Raw genomic sequence first — 25,632 nt, 5'->3', positions numbered from 1 at the left:
TTAAAAAAAAACTTTATTTTCATCATACTGTCTGTCTGAATATGCTTGTATTTACCCTCCGACTGAAACGCTCCATTTTAGCACATTTCAACAGAATTGCAATGGAATTGCATTGCTAGGCAACAGCTTGGGTCCATGTCTACTTCCTGTCAGCTGATGTCATTCACATACATTACAATCAGAAATAAACTTATACACAATTAGATTTTTTACATTTAAAACTATATATATTGTTTATTTGTGACATCACAAAGTTACAGAAATCCTGACAGCTTGTTTCAAAGGCAGAGTCTCTGAATACGGACTGTGTGTATTTCTACATGGGTTGAGCGTTTCGATACTTTCACAGTAATTAGATAGCACTTAAAACTGATATATAATAAAAAAAGACATGAAAAATCTCACTTTTTACAATATGGGATCTTTAATTTAAACTGTAGCTTTATAAAATAGATACCGACCCAACCAAAAACTACATCCCCTAGCCCCCTCTTCTTCCATTCTGTCCCAGTTTTCCCTGTGTCCATTTCTGTTACTTTCTGAATGTGTTTTTTTCTCCAAGTAAACCCCTGTCTCGTCTCTCCTCAGATCATGAAGTGCATCAGTCAGCTGGAGCTGGCTCAGCTGATCGGTACCGGTGTGAAGGCACGCTACATCTCAGGGACGGTACGGAGCAAAGAAGGCTTCATTACGAGTACGAGGGAGCAGAACAACGACGAGTACCTGGGTCTAGGTCAGCACCAGCACATAAATACATATTGTTAAGCAAATCCATTGTCACAGCCTGGAGCTGTTTGTCTTGACAGTAAAACAAGCTCATAAATGATATTTGTTTTTAGATTTTTTAATCCTCTGTGCTTTGCTCTGTAGTTGGAGGGACGGTGGACCGTAAGCAGATCGCCAGCATTCAGGAGTCCATCGGAGAGACCAGCTCTCAGAGTGTGGTGGTGGCTGTGGACAGGTACTGTAGTCAGCCTCAACTGAAAAACAATCAGGAAAACTGTATTTATTCACATAATTCACTGATTAAAAACACATTAAAAGGTAGTTAAACTGGTTATACAGTAAGTGTAAGTGTGGTGTTTTTCTGTTTTAGGATATTCACCGGCTCTACCAGACTGGATGGTAACGCAATAGGTGAGTCTAGCTTCATACTGTTATTCTTATTGCTCCAAGGACAGGTACATTCTAGCTATTTTTGATTGCCGTGCGTCACTTTGCTGCACAAAGCACCCTTTCTCTTCTCATTGACAACGTCTTCCATCTATTCGTCTTCAGTTGATTTCGTGCGCTGGCTGTGTGCTGTGTCCATGGATGAGCTGGCCTCGCCCACACACCCACGTATGTTCAGCCTGCAAAAGATAGTCGAGATCTCCTACTACAACATGGGCCGCATCCGGCTGCAGTGGTCCAGGATCTGGGAGGTTATCGGAGACCACTTCAACAAGGTGGGTGAGGATCGGCTACTCCAGGGAAGGAAGTCGTGAAAGAGAAGACACGGATACAGTATAGTTCTGTTGTATGGAAATAAAACTAAAAATAGTGTCATTTGATAATCTTCAAAATCACAAGGATAAACTTCCTCTGTTGGGAAGTGAGCTGCAAAGGACTTTCTCTCCCACCTTCTGTTTAACAGAAAGCTGATTTCTGTCGCTGATAAACACAAAGTGTTGCCAGAAAAGCTTTCTGGTAGTTTGTTATTCAAGGACACGTCTCTCATTGAGTGGCTGCAAACTGTTTGTAAAATCAAATCATCAAAATAGTCATTTATCATCTTGGGAAGTGGATTTTAAGATCTTTTTTTTTTTTGTTTCTTCTGCCACATGCTTGTTATTCAGTTGCAAGTCTTAATAATATGTTTTTATCTCCGTGCAGGTTGGCTGTAACTCCAATGAAGACGTGGCCATTTTCGCGGTGGACTCTCTCAGGCAGCTGTCCATGAAGTTTTTGGAGAAGGGGGAGCTGGCCAACTTCAGATTCCAGAAAGACTTCTTGAGGCCTTTTGAGCACATCATGAAAAAGAACAGGTAAAGTTTGTTGCTCCATCCATGTAAATCTGTAGCGCCGGATGGTGTAAACACAAGGCCAGCACTGTGGCTTTGAGTAGTTACTATTTCTGGGCTGTTTCTCACATGGCTGCAGACTCGCACTCCCCCATCTCAACCTCTGTAGCAGCTCTCTGCCTCGTCTGTTATTCATTCTCTTTCTTCTCTCTGTCCTTCTTATAGCAGTGAGTAAGCGTACTGTTCGCTCGGAGAAAAAGCGGCGAGCGAATGACCCATTTCAGTCTGTTTGCATTACCCTTTCAGTGAATTCATGTAAAAACCTTCCTCAAGTCTTGAAACGATTTTTGAACAGCTATCAGTTATTAAATTAGTTTGATTTTGCCATTGTAATTGTCTGCGTGCAGCACGTCAAAAAGGCAAGCTGTTTTACGGCATCGTTCTTTTCATTCATGTGAAAGAGGAGTAGCGGTGTAAGTATAAATCCACCCACAGATTGAACAGGCTGAGAGCTTCAGCAGAGAGGAGATGGCGGGCAGCCATGTAAACCCTGCAGCGCTGTGTGTCCATTAGACGCACTCACGCTGCCCTCCTCTGTGTTGGTGTGTGTGTGTGTGTGTGTGTGTGGAGGCAGAGCTCGTCTCTCATTCATAACTACTGAGCAATTAGGAATACTCTTCACTATGGCAACAGTTGCTGTCGTGCTAAGACTAGCCAGTGCTGGATTAATGGTGCTGCCTGAAAAATGGGAAATCAAGAGCTTTTAAAGATAATTGGCATTAATGAAGAGATGTTTCCTTTTTTTTATTTGATTGACTCTTATGCTTCCTACTTTCTTATCTAACTCTTTTCCTCTTTTGTTATCCTTCTTCCAATCAACTCTTCTTACCCACTATTTCCCGTGCAGGTCTCCCACCATCAGAGACATGGTGGTGCGCTGTATAGCCCAGATGGTGAACTCCCAGGCGGCGAACATCCGCTCAGGCTGGAAGAACATCTTCTCCGTCTTCCACCTGGCTGCATCTGACCAGGACGAGAGCATCGTGGAGCTGGCCTTCCAGACCACCGGCCATATCGTCAGTAAGTCCAGCAGCACATGCACTGACACCTAAGAAGGATGCAATAACTTCCTAACTTACATTTTAACCGGTTACATTCATCTTGTGGTCATCATCTCTCTTTCCCCTTCATCTATCTTTATCTCCCTCCTATCCGTCTCCCCAGCGAATGTATTTGAAAAGCACTTTGCGGCCACCATCGACTCCTTCCAGGACGCCGTTAAGTGTCTGTCCGAGTTCGCCTGTAATGCCTCCTTCCCAGACACCAGCATGGAAGCCATCCGCCTCATCCGACACTGCGCCAAATACGTCTCAGAGAGGCCACAGGTCAATGTCAGGCCTTGCATTATACTGAACAGTTCATTCCTTACTGTACATGAGAGAATAATGGCAGACACTGTAGCTTTAAAGAGGACCTATTATGCTTATTTTCAGGTGCCAAACTAACCGCTAGGCAGATATTATGCAAATATGTTACTTAGTGACATCACCACGTTACAGGAGAAAAGGCGGGACTTCAAGCAAGGTGTTTAAGGCAGTTCAGGAGCGGTGTTTCTGTGGGGGAGAGTAGCTCCGTTTGACGTGGACTCTGGGCTTTGTAACTTTACAGAACTTTTACTTTACTTACTTTACTTTACATTACTTTCACATGCACAGAAAACTATATAACACACTAAAGGAAAGGGAAAAAGCACAAAAGCATAATAGGTCCTCTTTAATTAAACATAATGCATCTGAGCAACACATTCAGAATATTAGATATAAATGTACCTCTTACTAAGAACTATCTAAAGATTGACAGAATATATAGATGTATAAATGTTCAGTACAGGAGGAATTAATGTGCACGTGTGCAGTAGTATCATCCAGTGTGTATCAAAATGTGCCTTTTGCAAATGTTTACTGGTACAGCTTTCGCATAATACCATCATAATTTCCTCACCCTTGACGTTACAAAGAGGGAGTATGTGTGCATCAGGAAAGCATGAAAGAGAGTGATAGTGCAGCTCAGGGGCACGTACAGTATGTATAGAAATGTGTATTTGTTCAGGAGGGTTAATTCTCTCCCCGAGGTAGAAATGGTGACCACGGCTCGTATTTCTCTGGCAGGCGTTCAAAGACTACACCAGTGATGACATGAATGTAGCGCCTGAGGACCGCGTGTGGGTGCGGGGGTGGTTTCCCATCCTCTTCGAGCTCTCCTGCATCATCAACAGGTGTAAGCTGGATGTCAGGACCAGGTAGGCGAGAGGGGGTCCAGATGGTGGGAGCCATTAAAGGCATAAAACTGTATATATGAACAGCTTTAGATTTCAAGCGAGTGTAAAGTGCTGCCAATGTTTGTACGTCAAAGCTAGCTCGATAAAAATAGACTTTAATGCATGTTGTAAAAAAAAAAAGAAAAGAAAAAAGCAAATGTCAGCTGTAGCATCAAAGAAAGGACAAACGTGTGTGTGTATTTCCCAGGGGGCTGACGGTGATGTTTGAAGTGATGAAGACCTACGGGCACACCTTTGAGAAACACTGGTGGCAAGACCTGTTCAGAATTGTCTTCAGGATCTTTGACAACATGAAGCTGCCTGAGCAACAGACCGAGGTACGCGACAAGTCTTTCATCATCCAACAGCTGTTTCAAATGTCTGCAGTATTGGGTCGTAGCTTTTGTTCTCATGTTGACGAAGGAAATTGTGTTGCGCCCTCAGAAAGCAGAGTGGATGACCACCACCTGCAACCACGCACTTTATGCCATCTCTGACGTCTTCACCCAATACTTTGAGTCCCTCAACGACGTCCTGCTGGACGACATCCTGGCTCAGCTCTACTGGTGTGTGCAGCAAGGTGAGCACTCAGCAAACCCCTTTCTGTTTCCTGACATTATTTATCTTTACACAAGTAAAGAAGAGTGTGTGCAGCGTTGGGGTCAAGATTGTCCTCTTGTCTTCAAGCAGCAACAGGTCAAAATAATAAGAGGCATTAGGACACTTAGTGGGCTTGTCTGCAGTGACAGAACTGGGCTTTTATGTGCTGCATCAATACTTGTCCACTACTTTATAAAAAGATGAAGTTGAAGCAAATAGTCAATAAACGTGTTTAGTATTTTTGGGTTGTTTATTGGAATATAGATAAAAAGGCCTTACCTTTTTCCACTCTGTCTTTTTTAATTTACCCTTCCCTCGTCTTTCCCTCCTCTCGGCCCAACCCCTCCTCCTCCTCCTCCTTCTCTTCATTTTGTGTCTGTAGATAATGAGCAGCTCGCCCGTTCAGGCACCAACTGTCTAGAGAATGTGGTCATCCTGAATGGAGAGAAATTCTCCCTGGAGACCTGGGACAAGACGTGCAACTGCATGCTGGATATCTTCAAGACCACCATCCCACACTCGTAAGCTGCTGCACTGAATATAAAATAATAAAGCATCTCTTCGAAAGTCAGAAAACAAGCCACGCTTTAACATTTAAACCTGCAGTCTTAAATTTAGCTGTGATTCTATTTATAAACGGGGACATTTGTTGCTAAATGGAAATACAAACCAAAGACATGTAAGATTTTAACCAAATTAAGACTTTGTTTAGCTTGATGGATTTTCTAGCCTGGAAGTTGTTAGTTGTTTGTCTTTCTGTCCAACAATGATTGTGATTTAGTGGGTAAACTGGGTTTTCAGGCTGTTAACATGGAGACCAGCAGGGGCAGAGGGAGAACACTTGACAACACCGAGCCAGTCAGACAAACAGCTGGTAAGGAAATACAGTATTCTTCTGTTTTGCACGTGAATGAATCACTCTTTGTTCATATCTTTCTTTGATATATTTGTTCAAGTTTATTTCCACATCTTTTGCATATATTTTTGAGAATTTTACTGCTAGGAAACAAAGCATTTGCCTTGCTTCTTTCACACAGTTTTCATTTATTATACATAATTTGTTTGTATAATTTCAAGTATTGTATATATTAGGGGTGTCGCAATATACCGGTATTGACGAAAACCATGATATTTAAACATGAAACATTGATATCATGTTAATAATACACTTATGATGATATTGTGTAAATAATCCAGCACCTCTTTAATCATTTTATATATATATACAGTTATGATTACTTTCTCTCCAGTTTTTTTTTTTCTATAGATATCGCGATAATATCGTTATCGTTATTCTTTTGGCCATGATAATTGTGTAGTGAAAATCTGATATCGTGATAGCTCTGGTGTCTATACATGTGTAGGCCTTGCAGTAACTCTGCCCACTTTGCCCTCAGGACTCCATTTCCCAGAAGTCAGTTGACATTCAGACCCGCTCTGACGACCAGCATTCCATCAGCAGTGCTGATAGGGTTGCCATGGAGAGCCGTCGGCAGAGTCAGTACAGCTCAGCCTCGGGCATGTGTGAGGACGGCTCCAGGAGCAGGACCCCAATAAGTAAGCCTGTCGCTTCCCTCAAAGACCGACTGCTGGTGTTTTTTATCAGAGTGTGTGTTCTCATGGAAGTCTCCCCCTCTATGTTCCACAGAGGTCCAGGAGCAGCGCTTATTCACGGCTCTGCTGATAAAGTGTGTCGTGCAGCTGGAGCTGATCCAGACTATCGATAACATTGTGTTCTTCCCTGCCACCAGTAAGAAGGAAGACGCTGAGAACTTTGCTGCTGCTCAGGTACAAACGCTCATATTTCTCTGAGATAGTAACTCGTCAGCGGTTCCATATTTCTGCGCAATGTGATTAAAGACAATAATAATCTGTCATGTGTTTGTTTGTTTGTTTTGAAGCGGGATGCCTCGTATACAACGGACGTCCCAGTGGAGATCCAGGACCACGGCATGTATCGCTACCTGACCTCGGAACAGCTCTTCAAGATGCTGGACTGCCTGCTGGAGTCGCACGGCTTCGCCAAGGCGTTCAACTCCAACAACGAGCAGAGGACTTTACTGTGGAAAGCAGGTAGGGGCAAGAAATCACTGTCTGCATCTAGACTGTGATTAGCGCTTTACCTCAGGCTGTGTTGCTGGAGATAATAATAATAATAATAATAATGATTATAGAACATTTTAAAATGGCTGTGACTGTAACTGTGTTCATCCGTACGTGTGTGTGTTGAAGGTTTCAAAGGAAAATCGAAGCCCAACCTGTTGAAGCAGGAGACCAGCAGCCTGGCGTGCGGCCTGCGCATCCTGTTTCGTATGTACACAGACGAGAGCCGCCAGGACGCCTGGGAGGAGGTCCAGAGACGACTGCTCAAGTAAGGAACAAACATGTGACGCATTCATTGACCACTGCATCGCCACTGCAACTGCTGATCCATCAGCGGATCTGAGAATTACCCCTACTCGGCTACCTCAATTGATATTTAACATGATTTCTAAGTAGATGCAACACACTTCTCATATTGTTCTGACACTCATCATCATCATCATCGACTACCACATTAGCAGGCGTAGCAGCAGCATAGACTGTTATTTAAATTAATTAATAATAGTTTTTAATTAGTCTTTAATTAATAGTTAATTAAAGACTAGTTAAACTACTAATCTTGTAATGCTTTCTGTTGTTCTGCTGCTTGTTTTCATCGCACTAATGATGCTGTCTGCACAAAGTACACTACTCCTGCCGAATATATGTTATAAGGAACAGCTGGAACAATACATTTATGTCTACATATGCCCGAGAACGTGCGCTCAATTTGACATAAATTCAGAAACTAATTGGAGGTTTTGTTGTTGGTAGTTTGCAATGGAGCAGGACATCTTTCTGCAAAAACTCTGCTCCAATAAACTGCTTTAGTTATTCAGTTAGGTGTGTGCAATTACATAGATGGATATGGGGATTTTTGGTGTTATGTTTATGATTTCAAAAGCTCAATCTGAGAATAAAAGAATGACTTCAATAATATTGAAAGGGGCAGTTTGTAGATATTGAAAACGCTCCTTTTTACCATCACTCCTGCAGAATCAATTGGCACCATATCAGGGATGTTGTTGCCAATACATCTGTGAAATATTAATATCGACTGAGTCATCGGTTCGCTCCGCCCCCTGGTCTGTGTTTGAGCATATGCATACTGTGTGTTCTCTGAGCTGAGGAGTATTTCATCGGTCAAAGCCTAATACGTCTCCGACACATTCACCATCACTAGCTCCAATGTGGGAATAAAGAAATCACACTTCTCCGGGCGCAGACGTCAATATCCTCCTCAGAGGAAGGAGAAATCAAAAGACTCTGACCCTGAGAGGAGGGGAGGAGGGTGTTTTGATGTCACTATCTACAGTCAGTTACTCATGGCAAAGGCACAGCGTGTGCACAGCTCGGCAGTTCTCTGTAACGGATGCTGTATAGATCCAAGGGAATCGGCACACTCACTGATGTTTCATTGTTCAGTCAGCACTGCTGTCATCGCTGCATCTTTATTCAGCGCCTCGCAAAACAGCCGTCACCCCCCCTTTTCTCTCCCAGCCTCGCCCTCGAATTGATGGTGATATCAAGATAAAGCAGAATCATCGCCTGTCTCTCCTACTTGCATTCATTATTAGAGAGACGATGATAAAGAGTGGAGGATGAGGAGGAGGAGGAGGAGGAGGAGGAAGGATGAAGGATGAAGGATGGTGCCTGCGTGTGCGTGTGGCTCAGAAATCCTAATTCATGGAGACACTGTTATGTGTCATCGTGCCTGTATTTTATGTTCCTTCACACACCTCATCCTGTCATCCAGAAGCAACACAGACGCACATTTATTCTTAAATTACACACACACACACACACACACAGATCTTTGTTTACCACACACATGGAGGTTTGATTACTGCAGGGTGCAAAGCAGATTTAGGAGGCGATTAAGTTACAGACATTGAAGTGAAAGAGAGCTGTGAGTGTGAGGGAGGGAGGGTGAAGGGCTAACAGATGCCAGTGATGTCAGAAGAGGACCGCAGGGTTTTTAAGGAGAGAGGTCAGAGGTCGCGTCACTTTTCCTCAAGCTTAAACTGTGAAGAAAAGTGTCTAATTGTTTTCAGAACCGCCTCAGTCAGTTGTTTTAATTAGCAGTTACCGAGTGAAAACAATCTTCATCATCCCCGTCCCGGCTATCTTTTTCACGTGATAAGCAAGGCAGTAAAACAGATGCCTTCTTGCTATAATACATTACAGAACAACACAGCTCTGAGTCATTTATCTTTCATAACATCCAGTATTTTTTTTCTGTTTAATGCTGTCCTATAATGTCTGAAATGTTTCTGTCTTTGTCTGTAGTGTGTGCAGTGAGGCTGTAGCCTACTTCTTGGCTCTGAACTCAGAGAGCCACAGAGAGGCCTGGACCAACCTGCTGCTGCTCTTCCTCACCAAGGTGCTAAAGATCAGTGACGAAAGGGTAAGCAGCCGAAACGCTTGATGACGCCTTTCCTGACACATACAAGATCATTTACAATTAGGTCTGATATCCAAAAATAACAGATGGGGGCAGTTATTTCCTCCATCTTAACAGGAGTGTATTATCACACTTAATACACACGTAAAATAGAAGGTATGTTCAAATTGTCATTTTTTTTTTTAAAGCTTGTTGCGTTTGCAACTTGTTTACAGTTAAATATGCCTTGTGCACCGATTTTAATTTGTGGTTTAACTGTTTACCAGGGCTATGTTTGTGCTGTTATACTATTTTAACGGACACCTTGGGACAGTTGCATAAAAATAGACCTAGTCTTTGTCTTAAATATAACTTTAAGACAAACCTGCTATGGACACTTAAAAGTACCAGTTGCATAAAGCTTCCCTATGAGTGACTAATGTGGATAAACAGTTGAAATGGTAAGCTATAATTTGCTAAAAGTAATGTCTAAACAGGTGAAATAGTTAGCTAAAATTTATGTTTAAAGTTTATGCAACTAGCCCCTGACAACCAATCAGAAAAAAAGCTAATTTGTGTCCATGGTATAATATAAATTTAGTTTAACAATGAATGGGGAATCTGTATGCCAATCACATTAAGGGTATAGATGGAGCTGAGTGCAGCAGAGCAAGAGCAAAACTGATTGCATTGCAAAATGTCACATTGGAACAATTTCAATATTTAGATTTAGATGAATAAATCTACAAAAATATAGAAGTGCAGTACCACCCTTTAGCACAACATTGAATACTCTATATAGAGAATTATGCTGTTTGTCACCTACAGCGATTTCATACCAAATAACCAGCATATAAATATGATTTAAGTGCTTAACAGTGTTCCTTTATTCTGTGTAGCACCAAGACATGGGTGTCACTCTCTTTCTGTCTCATCCCACAGTTCAAAGCGCATGCATCCAGATACTACCCTCTGCTGTGTGAGATCATGCAGTTCGACCTGATCCCGGAGCTACGGGCTGTTCTAAGAAAGTTTTACCTTCGCATTGGTCTCGTGTTTCATATCGCGCAGCAGCCTGAGCCCGAACCAGAACCTCAGCCGGCACACGTTGAGCAGGAGGCAGGCGCAGAGTTGGTGGAGGAGGCCGCGGAGGAGACCCAGTGATGCCGGATAGCAGACAGCCTGGAACACAGAGCTCTACTGGGGCAACCGCCTCAGGTCTGTGCGACTACGTCCGCTGTGGCTCTGCGTCACCTCAGGGCCCTCCACGTGGTTTACGCCTGACTCAAAACAGCTGATTACCAATCGGCTATCTGCTACCACCCACCCGCACCCTTAACCCTGTCACCACACACACACAGACACGCCTATAACACACAAACAGCCCCAACAGAGTACTTGATATTACGGTGAAAACAGTGATGTCTTGTACAAGGTGTAGCGATGCCTCCACTGGATAAAACTACTGATTAACAACTGACAGTTATCCATATCTCTGATCTGCTCAGAAGGAATATATTTCAAACAATGTGTGCTTCTTACTGTATATTTAAAAAGTAAAGAATGAATGGGTTCAACAACATGCAAAAAGACATATTTAGTAACTATGATGTGGCATTTGTCACACATTGATAATAATGATCTTTCTGTCTGCACCGCAGATGGCTAACATTAGTATTGGTAGCCTCTTGGATGAAACTAGTTGTACAGATCTGCCGCTATGTAATATAATCTTATAACACTAGATTTCATTTATTTTTCTTTATTATTTTTTTTCCTCCTCTGGATTTGCTGCACTTGATCTCTTTTTTGAATGCACTGGAGATTTTACTTTTGTGATAATTTATTTGACTGTACCATCTCCTGCAGATTGTCCTATACAGTACGATTTGTAACTGAACATGACTGCGGAAAGTGAAGGGTTAAATTATTCCATTTTATATGTTCTTAGGTTTTTATCGGAGATAGATGATAACTGGGCTTCTGAAACTGGAAGATTAAGAGAGCAACCTGATGCTAGCTGCTTTTTGAGTCACTAGTTTGTTTTCACGTTTGAGTTTAGTTTTCACTCTTTGTGTACAAAATCAAAAGTTAATAATATATTTAATGTTTCTTTCTTTGGTTTGGGGGAACGGTATATGTATAGAGAAAAATGACAAATGTTAGCTGTGCTTTAAGTATGAATGGGATGCATTCCTGCTCATGGATGTAGAAAACAAAATGTATATGATACAGCAATGTAAAGTTTTCTATGTTGCAAAAAAGATTATGTACAACTTTCTGTACGATACATCATCCGGCATTCTAATCAGGTTCTAGGTCAATAAAGTTTTTGAACTTGGTTGATTTGAAATGCTGAATCACTGACTTCTAAATGATAGAACCGCTAGCTGTTTATTTTTTTCCATTAATGATCAGCCAGGACACCATTAAAATATCATTTTATTATAAAATAAACTCTCCGGTGTATATTTATAACAAAAATAACACATACATATGTTTATGGTACATTTACAGATATGCACCATACAAGGTAAAAAAGTGCAATTTTCATGCTTAGAGAGTCTTGTGTAAGATGGTTCTTGTCTAAACTAACAGACATTCATATTTTTATAGGCAGACTCTGGTGTCTAAAAAGCTTTTGAAGCTACGTGATCTAACAAACACCCACAATTAACGTGTTGGTCAGTAGGTTCAAGCATCACAGCAATGTTGTTCATTCTCAGGAGAGACATCCAAAGAAAAGGGGAACTAGACTCCCTTGTTTGGAGAGCAGCTAAGCCAAGGTGGAGCATCTATCCTACGCTTTGGCCTCTCCCTACAGCCAGCGCGTTTTACAGTATCCGACGTGCCGGGCCGCAGCCAGGCCTCGGTGGCAACAGTCTCCATGGAGACACGCCTCTCCAGGGCAGAACGCAGAGACAAGACATCCATTTCATCACCAGACAGCCCCTCTGGAGAACACATAGGCTTATCCATCACACAATTCTTTAGGGCTATCAGAAAATAAAGGATGCTTAAAATTCAGCATATACATACTTTTTTTTTGTTCATCATCTACAATTTTGAGTCAAGATGGTTTTTGATTGTTCTAAAACATTAGTTAAATCTCTCATCTTTTTTGAAAGGATGAAAAGGCAAAGCTTTAGTAAGAGACTGAAGCACGTGTTGTAAATCTGGCAAGTTAAGAGTTGGTTAAAAATTAAGCTTAAATATAAAGATATATAGACTTGTTATGCTTTTGTTATATTAGCATCCAGATTATTTAATTAAATACATCTACTATGTAAAGTGTTTCCTCTCACCTGATCTGGGGTTTTGATCACTAGTGTCTTGTCTCGTCATGCGTTGCTGGTTATGGGCACCGTCTTTAGATTCAAGGTTCAAACTAGTCACTGACTGCACAGACTGAGCATCTGGCTGGACGTTACGGTCCTCCTGATCCATGGACACGGCCACCTCCTGTACAAAAGAGATCAGAAGGAAGAGATTGACTACAACTCTCATCTGTTAAGTGTTGTAAAAGCAAAAATGGGACTTGAGTAATACAGTATCAAAAGCATCAGTAAGGGATACTGCTCTGTTACTGTAGTGACCCGAAGCAAACAAAAGAATCCATATACTGCTCGGCACCATACATCATAGTCATGTCTCCTCCGTGGGGCTGTCGTCTCCTGGCGCTCTGCTGAGGGCTGACGGCGTCTCCGGTGAAGAACCTGCTCTTCACATGCACCACCATCACTGTAAACATCTGACAAAAGCCATTCATCATTACACACAAACCTCTTTACAGCTGGATGGAGATTAGGGATCTAAAAGTTCATTCAGCTCAGATATGTGTAATGTGAAAAAATAATGAAATCAGTCCATTCAGCAAAACTTCTTACTGGAAAGGGTTTTGGATGGAAAAAGGTAACAGGGGAATTATTTAAAAGGCTGCCTTCCTGCACCAGGCTTTTTAAACAATTTCTCTACTGCCCCCCCTTCCCAAAGGCTGGCACTGTGCTATCTCCACCCCACAGCTGGCATGTGCGCCTTGCACCCAGCGCTGGCACCAGCTGCAACACAGAGACAGGAGCTGGCATGGGCCACAATTAGCCTGGCACAGGGACACAGAGCGAAATTATCCTGGTGCAGAGGCTGTTGTAGTGTGGCATTGTGTGGGTGCATGTAGCTGACCTCCTGAGCCATGTCACCTTTATGGAAAATGTCTGGAGCCTTAGAAAAAGAAGAAATCCCAAAGCATATTGTGTCCCCCTCACTGATGTAAACACTTTCTTCATACTTGAAAGAAGAAGAAAAGAGGAACAGGGACAGTCTTTAAAAACAGATCATGTTCAGCCAGGCTTACCAACAAAAGCAGTCTCAGATGGCAATACGGAGTCTCTGTGGATGAAGCCTGCAGGTTTGTTCCTCTGAGATAAGGAATAAACACAGAGGCACACATCAACTTACTCTTAAGAAGAGCAAACCATTGCAAGATGTACTTGAATAGCCTGTCACAGTGAAAATGCATATTCATAACGTGGTAACCACTCACAGGACGACAGTGGCTCGGCTTCTGGTCCAAAAAGTCTGTAGCGAAACACAGAACAATGAGTTAAAGGGGCACAACAGTTTGAGGAGTCATTTGAGTGTGCTCACTGACCATGCTGCTCCTCTCTCTTCATAAGCCTGATTTTGCGTTGTTGATCACGAAGAAGTGCCTGCTGCTGGATGTCCAGACTTTGTGCGTCAGTGGGAGGGTCGGGGTACATGTGACGGACCTCCTCACGAGATGCTGTGTCTGACAAATAAAAGAAAGGTATCGTCCCATATCTGTTCGACAGTAGCAATAAAGTGTCTTTCTTCGAATGACGCAGCAATAACAGTAATAAAGAATAAGAAAGATAGGTTCAGGGAGTACAGACTAAAGGTAGACATTAAAAGACAAACCAACAATTTCACTGTCTCCCTCTTCCTCCACTCTCTTAAACAGCAACTTGGCTGTGACTCAACAGCTCCACAGCCTGGCTACATCCTTCCCACTGAGGTTTGACTGTAGAGAATGGATCTGATGCAGCTTTCAGATGTAAGTTTGGCATAAATCCTTAATTTGTATCTGGAAATTTGATAAGTGATATGGTCAGACGAGCATTTCTTCCTATTTTTTTTGGTTTTACAAGCCGGAGCTCTGAGTGTCTCTCAGACCACTGCATTAACTCGGTCTGGGAACCCATCCAAAGCCATTTCCTTGGTCGCCTGCATTACATTCTCTGTTTACGCCGCCAAACTGCCTGTCACTGATGGACGCCTCCCATGACCTCATGCGATTAAAGTTTCAGAGAGGCTCGAGGGAGACAGAGGGCTGATGAGGCTCTGGAAAGTCTAAACCATCTGGCGATACCCAGCTGGTTGAGGGCCGCGGTGATCTTGGTCTCTTGTCCTCACATCAACACCACGACAGGAGGGGTTTTTCAATCACTTTCTCAACGTTGGAAGGGTTCAGAGTGCAGAAGGAAAGCAAGCAGTGTCCAACTGGTTTTAGTTCAATGGGATGAACTCATTTCTCACCACTATTATCTGACTGATAGAAGTAAAATGAAGTAATATCTCACTTTCACAAGACAGTAACCACTATAAAAAGTCTTACTGCGGTTTGTAAGTGCATTATAGGACCTCTTCTTGCAGTCACGACTACTTGCAACCTCTGGGTCAAACAGATTGCACAGAAAACTGACTTGTGAGCTGATTGGTAAGTACAAATGTTGCTTCATAAAAGGAAACCAGTGTCCAAGAAGTCTCATCACCTCTGTATTTCAGCTGGTTGAACTCCCTGATATTTTGCATATTAACACGTGCAGCACCAGAGGAGTGATTCCTGGTTGATGGCTGGACAGTTTGCTTGTGCGTTGATTCAACGGTGTCCCATCTGGGTCGTCCTCTGGGTCTGAGCAAAGGAGGAAAAACCCACTTGAAACGGGAAAATTACCTCAAATAACACACAAATGCCTTTCTGAATATGTCCCAATAGTTCACAAGCCTGACTGCTTTCCAGTTGTGCACAATGACTACAGGCTGGATTCAAAAAGAGTTACGTGAGTATTGTAGTAATAGTAAGGACGTAACACCTGGTTTGTGTATGTTAAACACTTCCAAATGCTTTTATGAGGCCTATGGCATGGGGCTTTCTGTGTAAGCAGCTTATACTGGAACCAAGGAAAAGTTGTGAAACTGGCCCCAGTTCAAAAGCATTTCTCTGGTGATTTGCAGTAAACCTATTTGAATATAAGATTTACAAGTAGCTTGTAGTGCATTCCTGCCCTTTTAGGGGTGGAATTTACTCTATGTCACGTGTCTTTTTCTGAATCCCTATTGAAACCTGCACTGCAGGTGACCCTGCTGATCTTGCAAGGTGAAGACAGATGAAAATAACATTTCCCTTTGGGATCACACCGTTACATTACTGCAGTAATGAATCCCTGAAACGAATCTGAATGGAGATAAGAAGATAGCCAATTTGACCTGGGTCACTTTCATTAACTCAGAGCACAAGACAGCCTCCTTAAATACAAATAGCAAATCAAAATTGCCATTTAACAAGACAGAATTAGTATTGTGTCTTCACCTTAATGTGTCTGGGGGTGTATTAGGTGAAATTGGACCTGAAGGGGTAGAGCACGTCTAATAGGTTCTCTAAATGGCTCATTTTTAGTTAGGAAGAAAGTAATAAAATCCTATTCATTCTGGGCACGCCGGTATACCGAAGCAAATTACCCCTGATGCTCAGGGGTGTCTCACTGTAATACCTGTTGGGGGGAGGGTAGAGACTCTCCTGTCGATCTGTCTGGCCCAGCTGAACCTCCAGTTGTCTCTGCTCATTCCTCAGATACATACGGAGGGTTGCCAGCTCTGTGAACACTTCCTGCTGATCATCTGAAGCGCGCAGAGGGAGAGAAGAGAGACAGGATGGGAACAATAAATGTTTAAGTGCCAATTTATGATTAAAAGCAGGTAGGGATTTGATTTAGGGGGGGGGTACATATAACTCAAGACAGTCTTACCTTGTCGCAGTCGTATGTTTGCAGTGACTGGTCGTGAGCGTGGTGCTGACACAGAGCGATCCTGTTGTGGAAATTGTGTGCATTTTTCTATTTTAGATTTACATCAGAACAGTCTTGATGTGAACATATTTGCATCCGTTTACTGAGTGACTTACAGTCCTGGCGGAGGGTTGGCTCACAACAGACAAAGGTCTGGATGCCACAGGATTTTTCTGCTTCCTCAGTAAGGCTGGGATGGGAGTAGATGGCTCTCTCTGCGAATTTACGAGCAGAGTCACATTACTTGACAAAGATGTTCAATAAAACTGAAAGCTACAGCACCAATGTCTTTTCATGCTCAGGAAAACGGAAGTATTCATAATCAATAACTCTTGTGATGGGATCACACCGGCTGCAACGTTAAATCGTGCCAGAGGTGTAAAGTGGAGGGCCAATGGCTCCTTCCCCACTTCCCTGCTATCAGCCATACATGATCCCCTGCCTCAAGTGTGTCTTCTAAAGTGAGTTGTTCCTTTAATGCCATGTGCTCCTTTGTTCACTTTATGACTGCTCATGTGTCATTGGAATATTGTTTGTGTTCAAATATAACCTGACTTTGCTTTTATAATTAAGATGATTGATTAGACGCATATGCAATGCTGGTTTATGTCATGCATCTCCTTTTGATTGTGTATTTGATATAGATACACCACTTGATGAGGTTAAAGGGGAAACTCATCTGAAATAAAGTCCCTTTTTGGTGGAATTTCCTGTCTCTCTCTCTCTCCCTAATTCTGGTTACCTCACATCCAATACTTAAATGTCCAGAATCTCTAGCCCTCGCCACTTTGGTCACCTTAACACACGCATCGAAGCAGTTACCTCGATAGACTGAAGGCTATGGCCCAGGACCTACCTGTTGTTTCAGGTTGTCTTTGTATCTGTCCTGCTTGTGGAGCTGCTGTGAAGTTGGCTGATCATTGAAACCTGCAAGGACAAGCGAGACAGACAGTAATCCATCTATAAACAAGAGCAATGTGTGCACACATAAATGCACAGTACACTGAAACACACTGGATGACAGGACCCAGTTTGCCATAACTTTTGGGGGTGGGGTATAGATAACTGAAGACAGTCTTACCTTGTAGCTGGGGTACTTTCAAGGAGGGTGGTCTCAAGTGTGGTGCTGACACAGAGCGCTCCTGTTGTGGAAATTGTGTGCAATTTTAGATTTACATCAGAAAAGCCTTGATGTGAACATATTTGCATCCGTTTACTGAGTGACTTACAGTCCTGGTGGAGACAACAGACAAAGGTCTGGATGCCACAAGATTTGTCAGCCTCCTCTGCAAACTTGGGATGGGAGGAGATGGCGCTCTCTGAGAATTTATTTGCAGGGTCACATTACTTGACAAAGATGTTCAATAAAACTGAAAGCTACAGCACTAGTGTCTTTTCAGGCTTACTGTACCTCATAAATCACCTGCGCCTTTTTCTCCCCTCTGTCCCTGGCGCTCTCAGGTACCTTCTTCTCAGTCTGTGCTTCCTGTCTCACCCACTTTTCCTCCTCCTGGTGTTGTGTTTTAGGTTTATGGATCCAATCTTGTATTTTCAACCGATGCTGCGGAGAGTAAAGAATACGGTTTCTCAATGGCAAGCCCGGTGTGAGGAGACCCCCTTAACTGTCAGGAAGGAGGCATGATGAAGTGCTCTTCATCAAAGAGACAAACTCCTCACGTTAGTCCTCCTTTGCCTGCTTCGCTCCAGCTCCTCCTCATATTGCTGCTGTATGCGAGCCCTTTGCTCCTCCAGCCTCTTCTCTTCTTTCGCCTCCTCAATCTTCCTTCGTTCGATCTCCTCTGTCTGCTTTTGCTTCTTTTCCTCTATCTGTTGGTCATGACAAGTCACATGTATTGTTAATTTACAACTTCTTGAAAGTGCTCAGGAACACTGAAGTGTTTGTAAAAAGTGTTTGGATTTTATTTATTTGTTTAAAGGGGTGTCTCATCCAAGCAGTTACCTGGATAGACTGAAGGCTGTGGCCCAGGACCTACCTGTTGTTTCAGTTCTTCATAGTATCTGTCCTGCTTGTAGATCTGCCGTGGAGATGGCTGATCATTGAAACCTGCAGGGACAAGTGAGACAGACAGTAATCCATACAGAAGAACAATGTGAACAAACAAATGCACAGTACACTGAAATACACTGGATGACAGGACCCAGTTTGCCACAACTTTGGCACAGTCACTCAGAGAGACTGAACACTACCTGGCAGTCGATGAGAAAGGGGAGGCCCGGGATCACCTCTGGGAGTGTATCCTTTCCTCATTAAAAAGCTTTGTATCTGTTCACTACTCCTGTACACATGATTCCTAAATGTCTCCTCGTTGGTCCTGTGCATTCGTTTCAGGTCACCTGAGGGCATTGAAACATTTATAAGTACCTAAAAGATTATTAGTATTTATGACCCATCATAAAATTATCTCAGGTGTAGCAGACCTCATTAAAAAGAGAAAGTGAAACTTACTAACAAGGTGGCCATTTTGGTCTATAATTGGAGCGCCTCCTCCACTTCTCCCCCAGCGGCTGTACGCCATCATCTCGGCCTCTATTTTGGCATCATAACGCTCCTTTTCTTCTTTCGCTTTTCTTTTATGCTCCTCTCTTTCTTTGATCTGGACACAAGGCAGGAAGGATGTTGCTGCACTTTCTGAGACCACTTCAGTGGAGTGCAAGTTGGTCGGCTGGTCTTGCTACAATGCATTTCTTTGCCCATGCGGAAATGATGACCCCACCATGGTCTCTAACTCAATGTCTGGGTTTTCTCACGGAGGATACAGCCATTTACAGCAAGCATTAGCATGTAAGACATTGTGCTTCCTCAGCCTCTAAAAACATCCAATTAACAGTTAACAGAACTGGAAAACACACTGCCCAAAACACTTTTTGGTCACAAACTGTCTTCACTAATTTGTGAAGTCAGTTATTATATATGAAAGCATGGGGTCTGGTTATGGCGATCAGATGATACTTTGTAGATCTGATGTCGTACCTGCTTTCGGAGTTCTTCTTTGTAGCTCAGTGCAGTCTCTCTCCTCTGCTTGGAGTTGTCTGCAAGAAGCTCTCCAAAATCAAGAGTAGGCGCTTGATGCTGATCAGTTGCTCTAGAAGCAGACAGAGTGACAAATGATGAGGAGGCAAGTGTACAGGATGCACTATCAGACAGATATTTTGCAGTGAGGGCCCTCTTCTGGAAGAAAAACAAAAAGTCTCATGACCATCTACTAATGTAAATGCTCTCACACTCTGCAAATTGATTTTCAGTGTAAAGAATAGGAGTTGCACACGTTTTGAAATTGTTTTAAATTGCGTACACTGAATTTATCGTCTGGATAAATAAACTATAAAAAAGTGGACACTGACTTTGTGCGGCCACCGGGTCTGGGAGTAGGTGGTCTTTGAAGAGGACTGTGGAAATGCCCAGACTGCCGCACCCCTCCAGGCAGATCATCTAAAGAAGAAAATAAAAAAATACAAGATTATAAATACAAAACAGATTTAACAGTTTCATTAGCCGCCACACTCTGACAGCTTTTTTTTCTTCCAACATAAAATGTTTGTGAGCTCAGACCAAGGCCAAAATTTGGCTGCTAAATTAAAATGGAAAAAAAATAAATGTAACCAAACACACCAGCTGGATGAAGTGAGATCCATCTGGATCTGCTGAACTCATATTCAATAAACTGTATTTATCCCCTTGGTAATAAAATCAGTTCTGCTGTAAAATGAGATTGATGAATCGCTATGCCAAGTCCTCTTGGCCATTGATATGGTGATAAAGTGGCTCCATAATAAATGGCAATAGTTCTCTACAGAGAGGTCTGGGAGTTTATTTAAGCCAATGTGAATTACTCCCATCTAAGGTGAAACTGCCAAATACCATGAGTCACTTTATGACTGTGAAGACACTAAACACAGCAATGACTGTTTATTTTACATTACTGCTGACCATTTTCATTTTCCAAAGCCTCATGTATTGTTTCAGATTTTCTGTCTTTCTTGCCTCCAAGCAGCCACTGGTTTCCATTCATTTCCATACAATCAACTTGCAGAGAGTTGAACCTTTCTTAAGATGCAGTAAATGATCCATAATAGTTAACATCATGACTGCTTCTATACACAATGATTATGTAAATTTGACAGTCAATGTTCATACAGTGAAATGAATGTGAACCAGTGTCTGTCTGATGGGTGGGAAAAACACAATAAAAATGCTAAACACTACTGCCTGCTATCAAAAATGGTTCGCAGTAATGCAAAGTACACATGGCAAAGAGGCAAAAACAACATGAAGATGGCTGAAATACTGTACTCTTATTGTAAGGAAGATTAGGATCCAATGGATTCCTGGCTCCATAGTAGTAATACGCTGCATCATATGGAGTCTGGTAATTATTATTCACAGTGGGAGGAACAGGAGGAGGAACACCAGCAACCCTGAAGAAACAGAATCACAGAAACTACAATGAATTTACAGCAGAGTTGGTAATGTCATACATGCATAGGAACACAAAGCAACAGTGAGCTACCTCGGGTTGGCCACCTCTCCTAGCATGTTTGAGACGTCCCTGTGGTAGTCCTCATTAAAGTCCAGCGGGGGGACGCCTTGTGATGTTCTCGTTCCGGACTCAGCTGTACTGTAGTCCACATGGGACTTTCCTGGGGTGTCCTCAGTGGGTTTGTCATCTTTTGGCCTTGGATTTGGGTCCCTCTCTTTGGCCTTGAGATCTATTCCGGGCTTGTAGGGGAAATCTCGTCTCCTGCTGTCATATTGCTGATTTACAGCCCCAAACTGCATAATTCGGTCAGGCTGGAAGAGGTGAAGTAAAAGAGATCCATCAAAGGAAATCAGGCAACAAATATTGAGAAAACCTCAAGATACGGTTTTAGTCTGTTCTTGCCATTCTGCTCTACCTGTTTCTCAGAGTCTTTGGCTCCAGTGGCAGCAACCCTCAGCTCAAGTTTCTTCTCCCTGAGAAAAAAAAAATCATCCCATCCTTTGTGTTTTGTTGACTCACAGGGATGTACCAGGTGACACAACTCTAATGAAAATGTTGATTTAGTGAATAAACACTCACCTGATCTTGTTGCTCCGCTGTTCATCAATTTGCTTCAGCAGGTCTTGCTTATACCGTTCTTTCCTCATCTGAGTGGCCGTCTTCTCCTCTGCTGCTCCTGCATGACAACAGAGAGCACAGAGAACACAAAGGATGCTGAAAAAGGATTTCAAGTGACAAATCCCATCAATAATCCCAAAAGTCAATATGTGTCCAAAAGCATCATGTAATAAGAATGGTATTTACCAATCATTAGTCCAGTAGCAAACTCTGCTTTATCCTTGCTGGTAGCAGGTCGAAATCCTGCAGCCGTCCTCTTGCTGTCTGGCATTTGCAGACTATTAAACACAAATACACAGACACAACCAGACACTCCACAAGAGCCATCCAGTTACTGACAGCGTAGAAGGGTACCAGCATAGCTATCAGTTTCCTTCTGAGCCACACCCAGCTACCTTTTTACATCACACACTACCTCGTAGTTTGCCTGCAGAGCTTTCTGGTCTGAGAGAGAATGAGGGGGTGAGGCCTCATTCTCCAATCAATCCAGCTCCTCTGATAGAACCGGGGTGACTAATTGTTTGCCTGGAGCTGGGCCAAGGCTCACCCTCCATCACCGCCTCACACGTTAACAGCTTACAGAGAGTGGCTCAACTTAACGGCATGAACGGAAACAATGAAAGGCATGCAAGAGAAGTGCTGGAGAGCAATAACGGAGTATGGCAGCAGTGATCTATACCTGTCTTGTGTAACCCTGTGTTGGTTCAATCAATCAGATTATTTTATTGATTGAGAAAATGTATGTGACTTTCCAGGAAGATGTTATTGGCTGTCCAGCTATGCATGTGAGCACTGCTGCTATCTAGGATAATTCTGGTTCAGCATTACAAATCTCATTGCTGCAGTCGACCAGAACTGTACATAGAAATGAATCTTGCTTACTCTGACTTCCAAACCCATTCATTGTTGTTCTGATCATGAACACCAGGTGCCTCCACCTCCTTTGTGTCCTGAGGAGCTCTGCCATAGAGACAAATGAAGAAAAATTATTTCATCATACCTGCTCTTCTGTCTATGGTATATATGTAACTGCACAGAAAGAAGCTACACCTGTTGTCTCTGTGTTCTGTGGTTCTCCTCTCCTCTTTGTACGGAGCGTGTCTGTCTTGTTGCCCCCTGTGTCTGAACTCCAACTCGTCCTCTTTTTCTGTGATTGGAACCTCCTCAGAGTTATAGGGCTCTTTTAGTCTACGGATTTGCCAACGCCTTCGTCCCCGACGGCCTGGACGCCAAGACACTGTGCTTTTTCCATTATCCACTGTCTCAGTCAGAGTGGCAGCATCTCTCCTGGATGCGGGGCGCTGCCTGGGAGGAGGGTGTGTGTTTGTATGGGTGTTGAGGATGTGCAGAGGAGAAGCTGGAGAAGAAATGTGCACTGCATCTGAAGCTTGAACCTGTCCAGGTTGAAAGTGAAAATGTGAGAATGTGAAAGGCATTTACTTTATACAACAAAAATATTTTTCTACAACCCATGTATTTTGTTTAAGTGAATTGCTATTATTTTGCAAAAATGTAACTATCAATGTGTTTATTATTGGTATTACCTTTGAAGTGACGGGAGGTGCTCCCCTCTTTAACCTGCCGATTTGAGCTTTTTCCTGTAGGAAGAGGTTGTATTCTTTCTTTCTCTCATCTCTTAGTTTTTCCTGTGAGAGAAACAAAATCAGAGTCATGTTTCTGAAGCAGCCATATGACTGTAATGACTGACAAGTTCTGTCGCTTGAATTAATTATATCATAGATACAATGATGTTGCACTAGCCTCTGAACACCCACACAGGTGTTTTCAGTTGTTAGGAAGTCAACCAGATCAACTGAAAACATCTGTAATTTAAGACACACTTGCATGTCCCAGAGCAATGCAGTTCCCACATCCCTGCATTATAGGAATTTGAATCCATATTATTTTAAAGACACATATTCTTCATAAATCGACCCAGGTGGGACTTGAACCCACAATCCCCAGCTCCGGAGGCTGATGCCTTATCCATTAGGCCACTGGGCCACTGATTGGGTCACTTCCCACCCTCTTACTGAGCCTTGACATATCTGCAAGCATTTGTAAACTAAAACAGTTGCCATGAGACACAAAGCACAGTCAACAATTCACTGCACTGCAGTATATCAACTCCATAAGTGTTGAGAGCAAGTTACGTCATGTCAGGGAGAAAAGTCCCACTTTGATGACCATGGAGAGTTACCTGTTTCTTGTTATGTCACACTCGGGGATACACACACACACAAATGTACACGCACAAATATGTACTCCCACCCAGGCACACAGAAACACAGACACACACCTGAACTGATATATGCTCATCAATAGGTAGGGAGAGACCCTGTGGTTGTGGATGAGGTTCACTAGTGTTCACATCCTTTTTCTGGAGGAAGAACATGACAACAAAGGACAGGATGGGGAGTCAGCAAAAATGCAACAGAGAGGCTACATAATGAAACATGTCTTAATGATCGTTTTCAAATACAACATCAGACCTTGGCAGCATAATGTTTGTAGTCCTGTTGAAGCTCCTGCTGAAGTTTCTTCTTCTTCCTTTCATAGTCGTTTCCCAGCAGTAAACTTAAACCAAAATCTGGAAAGTATCAAATATTTAATACATAAAGTGTATGACATAAACCAAAGAATGTAATCTGTTCAGTATCAGAGACTTGCATAATACCTCTGTCTGGATTAGGGAATAGTCTTTGTGCTGCTGATGCTGGAGGCATATCCACACGGTGTTGTTTATATTACCAGCTCTTGACTATAGAGGACGTTAACACAAATATGTTAAGCTCTATAAAACAACGTGGTAATCATCAGAGCATTGATATTTCACATACACTGAGGGTCATTAAGGACAACACACACCCCCACAACAGCCTGTCCTCCCTCCTGCCCTCTGGTAGAAGATACAGGACCCCCAGGACTCTCACCAGCAGACAGAGGAACAGTTTTTTCCCCCTGACCATCAGACTTTTAAATAGATAATTCATACGACACCTTCTAACACAAAAATATATCTTATACTGTATATACTGTATATGTTCTTAATGTATATGTTCTTAATATGCCTGTATATGTTCTTAATATGCCTTGTACAAAGTATTTCCTTTTATAAAGTAATATAACTTATTATTTTTAATGGAGCTTCCCAGCAAAAAGGCATTTCACACGATTGTACCTGTATAACCGGCATGACAATAAAACATCTTGAATCTTGAATCTTGAATCTTGAAGACATATTAAGAACATATACATATCAGGAAGTATGAATGTACATAATATGTATTTCTTATATATTATATAAGAAATACTTTGTACAAGGTATATTAAGAACATATACATATCAGGAAGTATGAATGTATATATATAAGAAATACTTTGTACAAGGCATATTAAGAACATATACATATCAGGAAGTATGAATGTACATAATATGTATTTCTTATATATTATATAAGAAATACTTTGTACAAGGTATATTAAGAACATATACATATCAGGAAGGAATCTACCTCGATTTGCATGTATCACACTTCAGTGATGATATATCTTTGGGTGTTTCCTCTTCATGCTCCTCGACAAACGTCCATTAATTACTATGTATATCAAAGCTCCGTTCTAGCCACACAAGTAATACGTAAAATTATAATATAATATATTATTCTGATTTATATTATTTGCCTTCACAGATCACAAAGTGGTCAAAATGCTCTTGTGTGTAAACAAGGCGCTTAAGCATCATTACGTTGCTATAGGCAACCATGATTCCGTTGCCATAGGCAACCATGACACAAAAAGGTTCTCCAAGGAGAGAGGCTAACTAATACAAGCCTTTGTCGGCTTTAGTTTCATTAATAAGCATTAGCTGACATTAGCAAACACTTTAGCCCTTATTAAAAGTACAGTGCCAAAGAAATAAAAGCAAAAAACCTTCATGAAAGAACCTACTTTTCCTTAAAGAACCGCTAGATGTCAGTGAGTCCCCAACGGTTAGCTGGTTGTGATTCTTCCCAGGACTAAACCATGCATTCTATTCTGGCAGAGG

General features: G+C 42.3%; 2 protein-coding genes and 1 non-coding gene across 12 annotated transcripts in view; 1 reads left to right on the top strand and 2 right to left on the bottom strand.

Moving 5' to 3' along the window:
* The window catches only part of arfgef1 (ADP-ribosylation factor guanine nucleotide-exchange factor 1 (brefeldin A-inhibited)), a 57,129-nt gene extending 45,403 nt beyond the window's left edge, over nucleotides 1-11,726 (top strand). For 5 of the 8 annotated variants that reach the window (XM_037756412.1, XM_037756413.1, XM_037756409.1 and 2 more), the window contains 18 exons: nucleotides 589-733; nucleotides 871-961; nucleotides 1,097-1,137; nucleotides 1,279-1,448; nucleotides 1,876-2,027; nucleotides 2,911-3,083; nucleotides 3,228-3,394; nucleotides 4,172-4,302; nucleotides 4,529-4,658; nucleotides 4,765-4,900; nucleotides 5,303-5,441; nucleotides 5,722-5,794; nucleotides 6,318-6,477; nucleotides 6,569-6,708; nucleotides 6,822-6,993; nucleotides 7,153-7,291; nucleotides 9,292-9,409; nucleotides 10,328-11,726. In XM_037756412.1, the coding sequence (XP_037612340.1) occupies nucleotides 589-733; nucleotides 871-961; nucleotides 1,097-1,137; nucleotides 1,279-1,448; nucleotides 1,876-2,027; nucleotides 2,911-3,083; nucleotides 3,228-3,394; nucleotides 4,172-4,302; nucleotides 4,529-4,658; nucleotides 4,765-4,900; nucleotides 5,303-5,441; nucleotides 5,722-5,794; nucleotides 6,318-6,477; nucleotides 6,569-6,708; nucleotides 6,822-6,993; nucleotides 7,153-7,291; nucleotides 9,292-9,409; nucleotides 10,328-10,549 (2,499 nt within the window). In that variant the 3' untranslated portion in view covers nucleotides 10,550-11,726. The remainder of the gene's footprint in view (nucleotides 1-588; nucleotides 734-870; nucleotides 962-1,096; nucleotides 1,138-1,278; nucleotides 1,449-1,875; nucleotides 2,028-2,910; nucleotides 3,084-3,227; nucleotides 3,395-4,171; nucleotides 4,303-4,528; nucleotides 4,659-4,764; nucleotides 4,901-5,302; nucleotides 5,442-5,721; nucleotides 5,795-6,317; nucleotides 6,478-6,568; nucleotides 6,709-6,821; nucleotides 6,994-7,152; nucleotides 7,292-9,291; nucleotides 9,410-10,327) is intronic. The other 3 variants (XM_037756408.1, XM_037756411.1, XM_037756414.1) reach the window with 2 other exon arrangements.
* An 83-nt stretch (nucleotides 11,727-11,809) lies between these two features.
* LOC119480285 (centrosome and spindle pole associated protein 1) lies at nucleotides 11,810-25,611 on the bottom strand. 3 transcript variants are annotated; one of them, XM_037756417.1, is made up of 33 exons: nucleotides 25,536-25,603; nucleotides 25,100-25,205; nucleotides 24,262-24,345; nucleotides 24,077-24,174; nucleotides 23,884-23,964; nucleotides 23,129-23,230; nucleotides 22,635-22,987; nucleotides 22,467-22,544; nucleotides 21,771-21,862; nucleotides 21,546-21,642; nucleotides 21,382-21,439; nucleotides 20,997-21,277; nucleotides 20,780-20,904; nucleotides 19,831-19,918; nucleotides 19,460-19,571; nucleotides 18,935-19,082; nucleotides 18,676-18,822; nucleotides 18,462-18,532; nucleotides 18,145-18,294; nucleotides 17,891-18,028; nucleotides 17,697-17,786; nucleotides 17,549-17,609; nucleotides 17,324-17,394; nucleotides 16,584-16,682; nucleotides 16,429-16,489; nucleotides 16,174-16,300; nucleotides 15,175-15,314; nucleotides 14,034-14,171; nucleotides 13,926-13,960; nucleotides 13,737-13,800; nucleotides 13,024-13,136; nucleotides 12,691-12,847; nucleotides 11,810-12,339 (listed from the first exon to the last, which is right to left on the bottom strand). In XM_037756417.1, exons 3-33 carry the CDS (start codon nucleotides 24,308-24,310, stop codon nucleotides 12,137-12,139), a joined length of 3,627 nt encoding a protein of 1,208 aa, XP_037612345.1. In that variant the 5' UTR covers nucleotides 24,311-24,345; nucleotides 25,100-25,205; nucleotides 25,536-25,603; the 3' UTR covers nucleotides 11,810-12,136. The 3 variants fall into 3 exon arrangements, with proteins under 3 accessions (XP_037612345.1, XP_037612343.1, XP_037612344.1); XM_037756415.1 differs by having other exon boundaries at nucleotides 17,879-18,028; nucleotides 25,536-25,601; XM_037756416.1 differs by lacking the exon at nucleotides 25,100-25,205 and having other exon boundaries at nucleotides 17,879-18,028; nucleotides 25,536-25,611.
* Nucleotides 23,516-23,588, bottom strand: trnar-ccg. Its single transcript has one exon. It is a non-coding gene; the product is annotated as a tRNA-Arg (tRNA).
* Nucleotides 25,612-25,632: the final 21 nt, after the last annotated feature.

Source organism: Sebastes umbrosus, chromosome 21 (assembly GCF_015220745.1).
Source record: "Sebastes umbrosus isolate fSebUmb1 chromosome 21, fSebUmb1.pri, whole genome shotgun sequence".
Taxonomy (NCBI): Eukaryota; Metazoa; Chordata; class Actinopteri; order Perciformes; family Sebastidae; genus Sebastes; species Sebastes umbrosus.
The sequence above is the reverse complement of the archived record's forward strand: the minus strand, read 5'-3'. Positions and strand labels throughout refer to the sequence as shown.

Coding starts and splice junctions, on each gene's coding strand:
- LOC119480285 (XM_037756416.1), bottom strand. CDS start 24,310: ATGCCTCCAGCATCAGCAGCACAAAGACTATTCCCTAATCCAGACAGA. Junction 23,231..23,883: donor ATGAGCATATATCAGTTCAG/GTGTGTGTCTGT, acceptor TTTCTCTCACAG/GAAAAACTAAGAGATGAGAG. Junction 22,545..22,634: donor ACAGAACACAGAGACAACAG/GTGTAGCTTCTT, acceptor TCTCTATGGCAG/AGCTCCTCAGGACACAAAGG.